Source organism: Podarcis gaigeae, assembly GCF_964106915.1.
Source record: "Podarcis gaigeae genome assembly, chromosome: 16".
Classification (NCBI taxonomy): Eukaryota; Metazoa; Chordata; class Lepidosauria; order Squamata; family Lacertidae; genus Podarcis; species Podarcis gaigeae.
In genome coordinates, this window is record NC_139693.1 from 9,290,535 (window position 1) to 9,305,078 (window position 14,544).

The 14,544-nt window shown below is 48.6% G+C and overlaps 1 protein-coding gene across 1 annotated transcript; it reads right to left on the minus strand.

Annotated features, from left to right (window-relative positions):
• Window positions 1-259: 259 nt before the first annotated feature.
• Window positions 260-13,300, minus strand: PMVK (phosphomevalonate kinase). The gene is made up of 5 exons (XM_083716142.1): window positions 12,951-13,300; window positions 10,971-11,034; window positions 7,640-7,792; window positions 7,422-7,551; window positions 260-2,346 (listed from the first exon to the last, which is right to left on the minus strand). Exons 1-5 carry the CDS (start codon window positions 13,034-13,036, stop codon window positions 2,210-2,212), a joined length of 570 nt encoding a protein of 189 aa, XP_083572268.1. The 5' UTR covers window positions 13,037-13,300; the 3' UTR covers window positions 260-2,209.
• Window positions 13,301-14,544: the final 1,244 nt, after the last annotated feature.

Below are 14,544 nucleotides of genomic sequence, written 5' to 3' on the forward strand. Positions count from 1 at the left end.
ATAATAAAATTCATTCATTCATTCACTTCACAGATAGGGGGAAAACAACAGCCTCAAATCAGCCCCAGGCAGCCAGGCCAGTGGTCAGGGGTGACGGGCGATGTAATGGCCAGCAACCTCAAATGGAGGAAACCTTGAGTTTGGCTGATCCCTGTGCAAGAACTATCCTGACCGACTCCACGTTCTGCACCTGAGCAAACGAGACTCCAGACCCACCCAATGGAAACTGGACTATTCTAGACAGACGAGAGCCGGAAACTGTAACCAATCCAAAGCTTTATTTTGAGTACAACAATCTTCTTCCTCTCCAGAGGGGAAGAGAGGAGATGGGCATTTGGTTGAGCAGTGAGTGGCGTTAGCAAGAGATTATACAGCCGCACATCCAGTTTGCGGTGCGGGGAAGGGAGTCAGGTGTGCTGAAAGGAGCAGAGAGAGGACCTCGTCCCGTGTACCTGGGCTGTGTTTGCACATTACATTCAAACCATGGTTTAGTGCAGCATTATCGAGCCAGACCACCTCTCCCCCAGACCCTCAGCCTCCTACGCAGCCAGGACAGTGTCAGAAGCTGTTACAAGCTTGCATCTGAATGAGGCATCACAGCTCGACTATGGTCTGTTTCAAAAGATGCCAAAATGCAAACCATGGTTTCATGAAGCTGCTTGCTGAAATGAGCCCTTGCTATGGTGAAACTGGGATTGGACATGGCAAGTTTAAGGGGAATTGGAATCTTCTGAAATCCTCCTTTTCTGGCTGTGTGAGAGGATAAGGAGAGGGGAAACGCACGACCTCTAGAGGGGACTAGGCTCATTCGCGTGACACTAAACCGTGGTTTGGCATAATGTGCAAACATGGCCAGGGAATATGCTAGGTATTCTGTAGCCCGGGGGCAAATCGGGTTGCATCAATTGCAAACCTTCACCCTGTCCCTAGTTTTGCTCCCAACACCAGCCCACGTGACTATCTCACCCCAGCCCAAGCGCTCAACTCTCAATTCTTGCAGAGTTTGGTTGCCCCCCCCCCTCAACAACAAAAGCCTGTCCTGCAATTTCTCAGCTTAGAACCCATTTTGGTCACGTTGCCAACTGCTTTCCCCATCATGGCTCCTGTGTCCCTCAGAACTTGCCGAACAACGTTTCCATCCGAGTAAAAAAGCCCTGTGTCGTTTATGTTCCGGGGATTAATCCTGTTGAATTTCTGTCCCCCGCCTCTTTCCCATCAGACAGCAAGGAAAAGGCACAGGAGCCTTGGTAAGGGAAGAAGGTGGTGAGATGATTCCCAAATTAAGGATTTGGTTGGGGAGCCGAGCAAGCGAGGAGAACAGGAGGAGGTCAGCACTTTTAAGAATAAGGCACAGCGATTCCCCCCACCTTAGGGAAAGTGTGTGTGGTCAGTCATTAGCAGAAGCAGCTAAAAGTAACAATCAAAAGCGTTCCTGTCTCAGATAAAAATCAGCTTGAATCTGGGACGAGGTGCAGGACTAGAAAATGCCCCCTGAAAATAACATGCATATAATTCAACCTGCCGAGGGGACCCTATCCTGCCGGATTCAGGTGGACAGGATGATTGACAGGCACAGAGCTAGGCAAGGGTTACGAAATAAGATTTGTCCAGGGAAACAGAGCCGTGGAAGTGTTAAGCTTGAGGTTATTCTGCCCCCTGGTGGCCGAAAGCTGTAAGAGTCTAAAACTGCGAGCCCAAGATGGGAGGGAGGAAGGAAAACCCGAAACGGACCAAAAACCGCCCACTCCCCACAGCACAAACATACATTTCCTGCAAACATCAGCCCCCACCTGATGCTAGGTGGGGAAGGCGCCAGTGCCAGGTACGAGTGCAAAAGAACAGCCCGCGGAAATGACACACAAGCGAGCAGTTGGCCAGGATGGAGACGCACACCCTGCCTGGAATGGAGTCCCGGGGAGGGAAGAACTGGCACTGGATTATGGCACTCGCTGGAATGGACTCTCCAAAATGAAAGGAAGAGAAGGGTGGGGTGGGTGTCAAAAAACCAACCCCACCCAGAAATGCCTTGCCTTGAGGCGCACCTGACCGCAGCCCTGTGGCTACGGCGGCATTCTCCAGATTCTCTTTCTTTGGTGATGCAGCCAAACCCCAGCCCAGGTCCCGAAGGAATGGAGGGTGGGGTGGAGGGAGACAGAGAGAGAGAGAGAAAGGGAAGGAAGTGGAGATAACACAAGGGCCCTGGGTTGCGCTACAGCTTGCTGTGGATAAACTGAAGCAGTTTCTCCAGCTGAGCGTCCAGAGAAAGCTGGTCTCCGTCGTTGGTGATGACCCAGTCATAAGGCACGCCCTGATCCAGGCCACATTCGGATTCCGCGTCGTCAATCCCTGGGGTGGAGAGGAGAGGGAAGGCAGGCAAAAGTTGGCCATTTGACTTGCTGGCACTAAATGGTCTCGGTCCCGTATAGCAGGGGTGGCCAACTCTCGAGATCCTGAAGGCCAACTCTCGAGATCCTGAAGGCCAACTCTCAAGATCCTGAAGGCCAACTCTCAAGATCCTGAAGGCCAACTCTCAAGATCCTGAAGGCCAACTCTCAAGATCCTGAAGGCCAACTCTCAAGATCCTGAAGGCCAACTCTCAAGATCCTGAAGGCCAACTCTCAAGATCCTGAAGGCCAACTCTCAAGATCTTCAAGGTCTCAGGCCACAGAGAGGTTAGGCTGGCCTCAAGCAGAGCCAGGGCTTTTTCAGCTGTGGCTCCAGTCTGGTGGAACGCTCTGTCACAAGAGACTAGGGTGCTGCGGGACTTGATATCTTTCCGCAGGGCCTGCAAGACAGAGCTGTTCCACCAGGCCTTTGGTCAGGGCACAGCCTGACTCCATCCTTTGGCAATCTTCACAGAACTATAGCCTAATGGTTGCCATCAATTTGATTTGAATTAATTTTATAATGGAATGATGTTAGAATGTTGTACTATTTTATTGTTGTTAGCCGCCCTGAGCCCGGCTTCGGCTGGGGAGGGCGGGATATAAATAAAATTTATTATTATAATTATTATTAAGAGACTGTGATATACTTTTAAAAACTAGTGATGATCTACCCCCGTTTTTGGGGGGTTCAAAGTTGTTGGGCTTTTTTTTTTAGGGAGGAGGAATGCCCTGTTTTTTAGGGGTTTGAAAAAAGCTTTGGGGGGGTTAAAGGCAAGGGACAAAGGGGTAAAGTCACTCACAAAAATATCATTATGGAGGAAACCAGCAGCACAGAAAAAGCTCCAGCTTCCTTTCCAGAGATCAAACAACAATGGAAGGTGGGGTGAGGCAGGATTAGGTTTTAGTGATGCCAAGGAAAGGGACCCAGAGATCGACCGCAATCTGCCCGCCTCGCGGGGATCTGCCAGTAGATCACGATCGACCTGTTGGACATCCCTGCTGTATAGTGATGTTAAATTCTAGAGAATACAGTCATACCTCGGGTTGAAGTCGCTTCAGGTTAAGCCTTTTCGGGTTGTGCTCCGCGGTGACCCGGAAGTAACGGAGCGCGTTACTTCCGGGTTTCGCCATTTGCGTATGTGCAGACGCTCAAAATGACGTCATGCGCATGCACGGAAGGGGTGGCACAAGTTGCGTTCGCATCCAGAGGTACCACTGTAATCTTCCGGAGAATATTCTCGAGAATATTCTCAATTAATGAATTTTCATTTAAAATAGGAGAATAGACATGTTATAGGACAAGTCAAAAAAATACGATTGGCATCTTAAGGTTTGATACAAGTAAATTCAGTAAAAGGCTATCTTGTGCTTCTAACAGCGCTAACACTTAATTATTATTATTATTATTATTATTATTATTATTATTATTATTATTAATACCCCGCCCTCCCCAAACAAGGCCGGGCTCAGGGTGGCTAATCTTAATAAAAAGCAATAATAAAAACAAGTTGAATGAATACAACTTCAAAACAAGATTAAAATACAACATTAAAATATTGAAACATTAAAATATTAAAATGCAGCCTCATCACAGGAGGAGAAAGGAAAAAGAAAAAAGAAATGACTGATTTGGTGACTGAAATACAGCTTGATAAACAAAACTATAGGCATGCATATAAAAAAGAAGCTATTAACATTAAATATGTTATCATTATATGATAATATATTTCAGTATGTTAATCTCTGGTAAATGGCACCTTGTACCATTGAATGGCACTGCAAAAACCAGTTACTGGCACGAAATAAAAATATAGGAACGTCAACTATTTAAATCAAGGCCATCTCACAATCTGTTACACATAACTGTATAGGCCTAGGTACTTTAAGTGTATAAAGTATTAAAGCTACTTTCTATAAAAACGAAATCACACTGTATGGCCAAAAGTAGAGGATTGCTAAGAATAAAGCCACACCAAAATAGAAAAAAAGGCTATTACATATAGTTGAAATACAAACAAATTCAAATGTTCATTAAATTAAATGAACAGCATTTTTAAAACTAAAACTAAAAATGTTTTTTTGTAGCTCACATTTCAGAACTGCCAATGGTGAATGGCACAATGCCCAGTAATGTAACTGGATATAATAAAAAAAAATCATTATTCATTACTTATGCTGGCAATATCACAGCTTGACTTATTATTTACTAGATTTTCAAGGATTGTAAAACTGGTTCTTACATTAGAATTTACAGTTTGTGGAGAATATTCTCCGGAGAATTTTCTAGCAGAGAATATTCTCACCTCACCTCACTAGTCCTGTATAACTGAAGGAGTATCTGAAGGAGATCAGTATCTCTATGACTTTTAGAAGACATCTGAAGGCAGCCCTAAACAGTCATACAGTGGTGCCCCGCAAGACGAACACCTCACAAGACGGAAAACCCGCTAGACGAAAGGGTTTTCCGTTTTGGAGGCGCTTCGCAAAACGAATTTCCCTATGGGCTTGCTTTGCAAGACGAAATGTCTTGCGAGTTCCTGCCGGTTTTTTCCCTTTCCTCCCCCCCTTTTCCTAAGCCCTAAGCCGCTTATCAGCTGATCCACTAAAAGCCGCTAATCCGCTAATAGTGCTAATCCGCTAAGCTGTCAATGGGCTTGCTTCGCAAGACGAAAAAACCGCTAGACGAAGAGCCTCACAGAACGGATTAATTTCGTCTTGCGAGGCACCACTGTACCTTGGAAGTCGAACAGAATCCATTCCGGAAGCCTGTTCGACTTCCAAAACACTTTCAAACACCAAATCGCGCCTGCAACCAATCAGAAGCCCTGTCGGACATTCGGCTTCTAAAAATCATTTGCAAACCAGAACAGTCACTTCTGGGTTTGCGACATTCGGGAGCCAAAACGTTCAGGAACTAAGCTATTCGAAAACCAAAGTACGACTGTATAGGGAAATTTTTAATGTTAGATGTTTTGTAGTGGGGGTTATATTTTGCTGGAAACCGCCCAGAGTGTCTGGAGAAACCCAGTCAGGAGGGCAGCATATGAATAACAAATTAATATCATTATTGACACAAGCTTCCCAAATTCAGGTGGTGGGGAAGAGTGGATAGGACATAGGAATGGCAGGATAAGGCCACCATCCTGACCAGAGATGCCAGGATAGCTCCGCTGGTGAGTGTGGGGTGCTGATAGCGCCAAGGTTGCAGACGCGATCCCCGTATGGGACAGCTGAATTGAAATACTTTATTGTCACTTGTACAACTTGTATACAGTGAGATTACTTGAGCACCCCCCACTCAGCTCTCTTAGTCTTAATTCCCCTCGTTTACTGACAACACACACACCAAACCCAAAAGTCAGTTGCCCTGTTGTTATCTTTTCATTCAGCAGCCTAACAGCCCAGGGATAGAAGCTGTTCTTTACCCTGTTGGTGCGACTAATCAGGCTTCTATATCTTCTGCCCAAGGGCAGGAGATCAAGAAAGTGCCGGCCAGGGTGTGAATCATCCCTGAGAATTTTCCTCACTCTCCTGAGGCAACGTTCTTCCGCTATTTCATCCAGCGGATTCACAGGACAGCCCATAATATCTTGCGCTGTATTCACCACCCTCTATAGGCACTTCCAGGGACGCGGGTGGTGCTGTGGGTTAAACCAGAGCCTAGGACTTGCTGATCAGAAGGTTGGCGGTTTGAATCCCTGTGACAGGGTGAGCTCCCGTTGCTCAGTCCCTGCTCCTGCCCACCTAGCAGTTCAAAAGCACCTCAAAGTGCAAGTAGATAAATAGGTACCGCTCCGGCGGGTAGGTAAATGGCGTTTCCGTGTGCTGCTCTGGTTCACCAGAAGCGGCTTAGTCATGCTGGCCACATGACCCGGAAGCTGTACGCCGGCTCCCTCGGCCAATAAAGCGAGATGAGCACCGCAACCCAAGAGTCTGTCATGACTGGACCTAATGGTCAGGGGTCCTTTACCTATAGGCACTTCCTATCAGATGATGTCAAACCAGCGTACCACACCACGATGCAGTATGAAGGGACACTTTCTACTGTTGACCGGTAGAAGGAGATCATCAGATGTTGACTGACATTGTTCTTCCGCAATACTCTGAGGAGATGGAGTCTCTGTTGGGCTTTCTTAACCACCTGGGTTGTATTCATTTTCCAAGTAAGGTCTTGGAAATATTCCTGCCTTGAAGGGGGTTGGACTAGATGACCCTTGGGTCCCTTGCCTTCTATAATTCCCTTGGGTCCCTTCCCTTCTATAATTCCATGCCTACAGAAAGCCTAGACAAGCAGAACCGGAGCGCCAGCCCCCTCGTTGGTTTCCAGCAACTGGTGTTCAGAAGCATCATCAAAGCGGATTGGCTTTGACTTGATTGCTCACCATATATAAAGGAAGAACAGTCCTTAGGGGTACAGAAAGCTCCTTTATAGCAGGTCAACCTCGTTGGTTCCAGTCTAGTCCAGTTTTGTCTACACTACATTGCTGCATCTCTCCAGGATTAACCCCCCCAGAGCAGTGTTTCTCAAGTTGGGCCCTCAGCTCTTGTTGGACTACAACTCCCATCATCCTTAGCTAGCAGGACCAGTGGTCAGGGATGATGGGAGTTGTAGTCCAACAACCCAAGCTGGGGACCCAAGTTTGAGAAGCGCTGCTTCCCCTTCCCGCCCCATGAACGTACTAAGCTCGCTTCTCACCTTCCTAACCCTGTTTCTTCATGCAAATCCAGGACTGTGATGAAGCACTACAAGCCCTCCATTGGGGGCTGCATGACGACAACCTTGCCTTTCCATGTATATAGGAGGGAAAGGTTGCCATTTTATGTTCAGTCTTATTTTCTTGCAGAAAATATTATGATCTGAACTATTATTTTTATTGGAGCAGGGCTTTTTTTCTCATTACCGCAAAGAACTGTCAAATGATTAAATGCGGGTTTTTGTTTTGCACTTAATTTTAAAAGCCTAATTGCACACCAAGCCCTGCATTGGGCAACGAGCAGAGAAACAAGAGGCAGCCTTGCCTGTGACTCACTCACCCATTACGAACACCCAGGCTCGTCTCTTTCGCGTCTCCTCCGTGGCTACGACACGCACCACTTTCACCACATCCCCATACACGTCCTGGAACCACTCCACGTCCGAGATTCGCCTCGTGTCACTCACTATCTGCGTGGGAAGACTGGCGGGTTAACATCCGGGGAGGTGGGTTCGAATCAATCCCTGCCACCAGCAATTTGCCACCGCTCAGCCTTACCCAGATGGGCTGCGTAATGCCCTCGACCACAATGCGGCAGAAGAATCCCGGGTCGGTCTGGCGCCGCTCCTCTCCCCATCGGATCATGTCCTGCCGATACGTCTCCTTATAAGAGCTGGAGTCCAAGAGGCGCTGGAAGTCCAAGCCGTGCTCCTACAGGGAAGGCCAGAGAGGTGAGTCAGTTATCAAAGCTCCGGGATGAAAACAATTGGCGAACAAAACCAATCCAAGGGTCTACTGCTAAGTAACTTGTGGGACTCACTTCCTCGTGAAATACTGTCAGGAGCTGGAGTCAGGCGTACGCCAGCAATGAACCAATAAACCACCTGATGTCAGTGATAACTCTTTATACAAAGAGACCATATAACACCGGTCCCGAAAGACCTGCATTGGCTCCCAGTATGTTTCTGAGCACAATTCAAGGTGTTGGTGCTGACCTTGAAAGCCCTAAACGGCCTCAGTCCAGTATACCTGAAGGAGCGTCTCCACCCCCATTGTCCAGCCTGGACACTGAGGTCCAGCTCCGAGGGCCTTGTGGCAATTCCCTCACTGCAAGAAGTGAAGCTACATGGAACCAGGCAGAGGGCCTTCTCAGTAGTGGCACCCACCCTGTGGAACACTCTCCCATCAGATGTCAAGGAAATAAACAACTATCTGACTTTTAGAAGATGCCTTAAGGCAGCCTTGTTTAGGGAAGTCTTTAATGTTTGATGTTTTATAGTGTTTTTAATATTCTGTTGAGAACCACCCAGAGTGGCTGGTGAAAACCCAGCCAGATGGGTGGGGTATAAATAATAAGTTATTATTATCAGCAACTCTTCCCAGCAGGTCTGGCTTGCCCCAAAGAGGCAGGTGTGAGGACTGAAGGGCCCTGCCTTCCCACAGCTGAGTCCTCCACAAGCAATCTGAGACTCCTCAGCGTGTCTGCCCTTGCTCCACCCTCTTCATACCTCTTCTGGTCCTGGGATACCAAAGGGGAAAGGAGCTGGTCACAGCAGGAGGGGGAGACTCCCTGGTGTCTTCAGAAGCTTTCCCCCCCTCCCCCCGGTCATCTCCAGCCTCCACTTCTGTCTCTGATTCTGGTCCTCTCTCTGCCATAGGCTCCTCCCTGCTCACTAAGCCTTGTTCCCTCTTCAGCATGGGTAGGCAAACTAAGGCCCGGGGGCTGGATCCGGCCCAATCGTCTTCTAAATCCAGCCCGCAGACGGCCTGGGAATCAGTGTGTTTTTACATGAGTAGAATGTGTGCTTTTATTTAAAATGCATCTCTGAGTTATTTGTGGGGCTTAAGTATTCGCTCATCCCCCCCCCAAAAAAATATAGTATGGCCCCCTACAAGGTCTGAGGGCCAGTGGACCAGCCCTCTGCTGAAAAAGTTTGCTGACCCCTGCTCTTCAGCTTCTGCCACCTCCTCCTCCTTGTCTGCTCCCCCTTCTTGCTTGCTCTGACCTCACATCGTCATCCCACTACCATTCCCCTGGCTCTGAGCTTTCTTCCCCTGGCCGTTCCCTGGGGGGTTCCTCCCGCCACTCCTCTTCATCCAGCCAGCCCATGACAAATGAATGTGGGCAACTGTTTTTAAGACGGGAATAAGACAAATCCACTAAGATCGGGCCACAGTGATCCATGCAGGCTTGATTATTGTAACTCGCTCTACGCGGGGCTGCCCTTGAATAATAATAATAATAATAATAATAATAATAATAATAATAATAATTTATTTATATCCCGCCCATCTGGCTGGGCCTCCCCAGCCACTCTGGGCGGCTTCCATAGAAACCTTGAAGCTGACCCATAAACTCCAGCGGGTGCAGAATGCCGCGGCGAGGCTCCTTGCCATTGGATCACAGTCATCCAGTGCTTTACCGACTGCACTAGCTCCCGGTGGAGTGCAAGGTCAGGTTTAAGGTGCTGGTTTTGACCTTTAAAGACCTACGCGGCCTAGGACCCACGTACCTACAGGACTGCCTCTCCTGGTATGCCCCGCGGAGGACCTTAAGGTCCACAAATGACAACATTTTGGAGGTCCCAAGTTGCAAGGTGGTTAGATAGGTCTCAACTAGGGCCAGGGCCTTTTCAGTACTGGCCCCGACTTGGTGGAAGGCTTTGTCACAAGAGACTAGGGCCCTGCGGGACCTGACATCTTTCTGCAGGGCCTGCAAGGCAGAGCTGCTCCGCCTGGCCTTTGGTTTGGACTCAGTCTGACCCTTATGTTTCCCTTCCCTTATGGTCTTGATTTATCAGCTATTTTAAAATGAGGCTGCATTTTAAATTGCATTTTAACTTGTATTTTAAATTGGGTTTTTTCCCCTATTATGTTTTTACTGTAATTTTACTGGTGTTAGCTGCCCTGAGCCTGGCTCTGGCCGGAGAGGGCGGGGTATAAATAAAATTTATTATTATTATTTATTACAGTGGTACCTCAGGTTAAGAACTTAATTCGTTCTGAAGGTCCGTTCTTAACCTGAATCTGTTCTTAACCTGAGGTACCACTTTAGCTAATGGGGCCTCCTGCTGCAGTCGTGCGATTTCTGTTCTCATCCTGAAGTAAAGTTCTTAATCTGAGGTACTATTTCTGGGATAGCGGAGTCTGTAACCTGAAGCATCTGTAACCTGAAGCGTCTGTAACCCGAGGTACCGCTGTATTATTATTAGGAGAAGAGACAGAGTAGAGTGAATCTATCCGAGGCTGTCAGCAAAGCTATCCTAGAACACCAAGAGAGCCTTGCTGGACCAGGCCAAAGGCCCATTCATTCCAGCTTCCTGTCCTTACAGTGGCCAACCAGATGACTCAATGGGAAGCCCAGAGAAAGGACCCAAGCACAAGAGAAACTTTCTCCCCTCCTGCGATTGCCAGCAACTGGTAAACGGAAGCATTGCTGTGTATCATGACTAATAACCATTGATAGCCCTCTGCTCCAGGAATTTTGCCCAGCCCTCTTTTAAAGCCACCCAGTTTGGGGCCCATCACTGCCTCTTGTGGCAGGGAGTTCCACAGTTTGTTTATCTTTTATTTGTCAGCAATCTTCCAGCATTCAGCTTTGCTGAGCTTCAGTGAGTTCCGGTATTACCGGAGAGGGAGAAGTACAACTCTCCGAGACACGCGTGATTTTATAAACTCCCATCGTGTCCCCTCTCATCTGCCTTTTTATCTGAAATAGAAAGTCCCCGAATGCTGCTGCAACCTTCTCTCACAGGGGAGTCGCACAACCCCCCTCGATCTATTTCGGTCGCCCTTCTATTTTCCAACTCTCGGCCTAACTCGGCAAGGATGCTATTATGCATGTAAAAGGAAAGATAAAGGGGTACAAATTGAGGGAGCCACAACCTACCTTGGCATACTGCTCTTTGAGGGGTTCTGACAGCCGCAGGATAGTGCAAACATCAGGGCCCAACCTGTCAGGGGAGAAAAAATGTAAATGAAGCAGATCCAAACATGGCAGAAGTTTCCGTCCTCAAGGACCCTTTAGGGGAGAAGGGCTATGGGTAGGTAGGCAAACTAAGGCCTGGGGGCCAGATCCGGCCCAATCACCTTCTAAATCTGGCCCACAGACAGTCCAGGAATCAGTGTGTTTCTACATGAGTAGAATGTGTCCTTTTATTTAAAATGCATCTCTGGGTTATTTGTGGGGCATAAGAATTCGTTCATTATTTTTTTTTCCAAAATATAGTCCAGCCCCCCACAAGGTCTCAGGGACAGTGGACCGGCCCCCTGCTGAAAAAGTTTGCTGACCTCTAGGCTATAGCTCAGTGGCAGAGAGTCTGTTTTGCATGCTAAAGGTCCCAGGTTCGAATCTCAACATCTCCATGGCGACAGTCACCCACTGTGAGAACACGATGCTGGACTAGGTGGACCACTGGCCTGATCCCAGCAGACAGGCTCTTCTTATGCGCACTGCCTTGACTTAAACAAGGCCTAGTCTCTTCCTATCAGATGCGCTGCAAAGTTTGAGAACATCACCTCCCTCCAGGGAAGGGCTTGGCAGACTGTGGATCTTGCCTGCTTTCCCACAGAGCCTAGGACTTGCTGATCAGAAGGTCGGTGGTTCGAATCCCCGCGACAGGGTGAGCTCCCGTTGCTCAGTCCCTGCTCCTGCCAACCTAGCAGTTTGAAAGCACGTCAAGTGCAAGTAGATAAATAGGTACCACTCCGGTGGGAAGGTAAACGACGTTTCCATGTGCTGCTCTGGTTTGCCAGAAGCGGCTTAGTCATGCTGGCCACATGACCTGGAAGCTGTATGCCGGCTCCCTCGGCCAATAAAGCGAGATGAGCGTCGCCGCAACCCAAGAGTCATCCATGACTGGACGGGATCCCTTTATAATAATAATATATTATTTATACCACGCCCATCTGGCTGAGTTTCCCCAACCACTCTGGGTGGCTCCCAATCAAATGTTAAAAACAATACAGCATTAGATATTAAAAACTTCCCTAAACAGGGCTGCCTTCAGATGTCTTTTAAAGATAGGATAACTGCTTATTTCCTTCACATCTGAAGGGAGGGTGTTCCACAGGGCGGGCGCCACTACCGAGAAGGCCCTCTGTCTGGTTCCCTGTAACCTCACTTCTCGCAATGGGGGAACCACCAGAATGCCCTCGGCCTTTACCTTTACCTTAAGGACTAACGTTGGATTAAACTCCTGCAACTCGTGGCTTTCCCTCTTCCCCACACCCCTGCAAGTTGGGCTCCTTCCAGCTGCCCATGCCAACTTTTCTACACTTCCCCGCAACCTTCTCCCAGCCCCGTCGTGTGTTGTGTCACGTGTGAAGGGGGAGGAAGGAAACAAAAGGAGGAAACACGGAAGGCCGCCTTGCTCCCCATCCCTAAGCCGTGGGGTGTCGCTTCTTTCCCCTCCTAACCACGGGGAGAAGGGAGGTCGGGGCCGATCTCGCGTGCGCTCCCGCTTCAGACGTTCGCTGCGGACACGGGAACGGGATTGAGAGAAGTCTTGCCATTACTCCAAAAAAAGGCTTGGAAATTAAAAAAAATGGGGGGACCGTGGGGTGTCGCTTCTTTCCCCTCCTAAGCACGGGGAGAGGGGCGGTCGGGGCCGATGTCGCGTGCGCTCCGGGTTCAGACGTTCGCTCCGGACACGAGATTGAGAGAAGTCTTGCCACCACCGCTTGAAAATTAAAAAAATGGGGGTAATAGAGGTTTGGGAAGGTCTCTCCCCGCCGGATCCCGCGCGCACGTGGAGCGGTGGGTGGTCTTTCGCCTGCATCCCACCCACCCCGCCACCCGCCATCATGCACGGGGGGGCAGAACATTTCCTCCCGCCCGCTCTTGTGCAATCCCCGCGGCGCTGCTTACTGGCTCTGGATTTCCTCGGCCACGAAGTCCTTGCCCGACTTTCTCTTCCCGCTGAAGAGCAAGATCAGCTTCGGCGTCTGGGCCATTGCAAAAAGAACTCCGCAGCAGCAGCAGCAGCAAGCAGCACTCAACAACGTCTCCCTCCCTTTGCCGGCCTTAATGGTCTCGTCCGGAACTGAGCATTCCGTCCCGCCGCCCTCCGCCCGCCTCGCACCAATGGGGACGTCGCAGGCGCCGCTTCCTGGAAAGCGGGCGCTACCAAGTGAGGAAAGCAAAAAAAGGGGGCGGTGGAAAGAGACGGATGGAGAGGACGGGACGAGGAAGACCGAATCACGCGGCGTGGGCGGAATAGAACGATCTGAAAGGGGAGGGGCTATCCTTAAGCCACGCCCCGTATGGAACCTGCGTCCTGGTGTGTTAGGAGGCGACAGGCGTCATTTGCATATTTAAATATGATTTTTTTAAAAAAAATAATCATCTCAGTTTAGGCACAAAGGACAGAAGGGGGTCATTTGGGAGGCTTATGCCGCATTACATATATTCCATTTTTTTAAAAAAATTACGTTTATAAATATTTCCTGAGTGTTGAGTGTTTGGAAACAGTTAAAAAATAATGACTTTTGAAAGGGACTATTAAAAAGGTTCTCTTCCCACCCCCACCCCAGTTATAGCTGATTTACAGTGATACCAAAACAATTCTACTCAATTTAAAGTATTTTCGGTTTCACTCTTAATTTGAAAAAGTGTAATAAGCATGCCCATTTAAAAATGAGTGTTGTATACTTATTAGTATTAGAAGATAGTCTTTGAGAGGAAGTGAGGGAGTAACTTACCAAGGATGGTCCAAAAGAAATAGCAACATTTAAAACATTCAGATTGGTAGCTAGGTTTGAATATGTAAGCCGCAGGTGTGTACAGACACACACAAATAGTTCTGCTGGCTTAATGTACAAAGCAAAGTATTTTGGAAGGGAAACTCTAAAGAGGGGGAGCCCTTCTCCCCCCAAAAAACCCTGTCCATTGAGGTCTGAGCCTGCTCTAGTAATGGAATAATAACTGATCTGGAGTTGGCAGATGCAAAGGAGTACCCAGGAAGTGGGCATGGCTGGCCAGCCTCTTAAACAAGAGCCCCCATCTTGTTGCAAGTTCCACTTGTCATGGCTAATATCCATTGACAGAACTCTCCTCTTAATGAATTCACCTTTTAAAAAAAACAACCTATCTAAGCAAGGGGCCAGTGGTCACAGGTGCCCATTTGGGGATAATTGGGTGAAAGGCAGGGAGCCCAACAGAAGGTGGCGCCAGAGAGCCCAGTGGCAGGCAGAGCCATCCATTTCTAGTTCCTGTTTCCCCATGATCCTCCTCACTGCTGCCTTCTACAAGGGCAACATGGAGAGGAAGGAGGAAGAAGCAGATGGACTGGTTGTAAGTTAAGAAGAAAGGCAAGTGAGGGTTTTCAGAGCCCTGCCCCATCTGCCCTAGTAAACCAGCCTCCATTGGGAGTGGGCACTGCAATCTCTCGCGCCAGTCAATCTCCATCAGTTGTGAAGAACGTGTGGCTTAAAAAATGCTTCTGCCACAATGGAGTCATTCC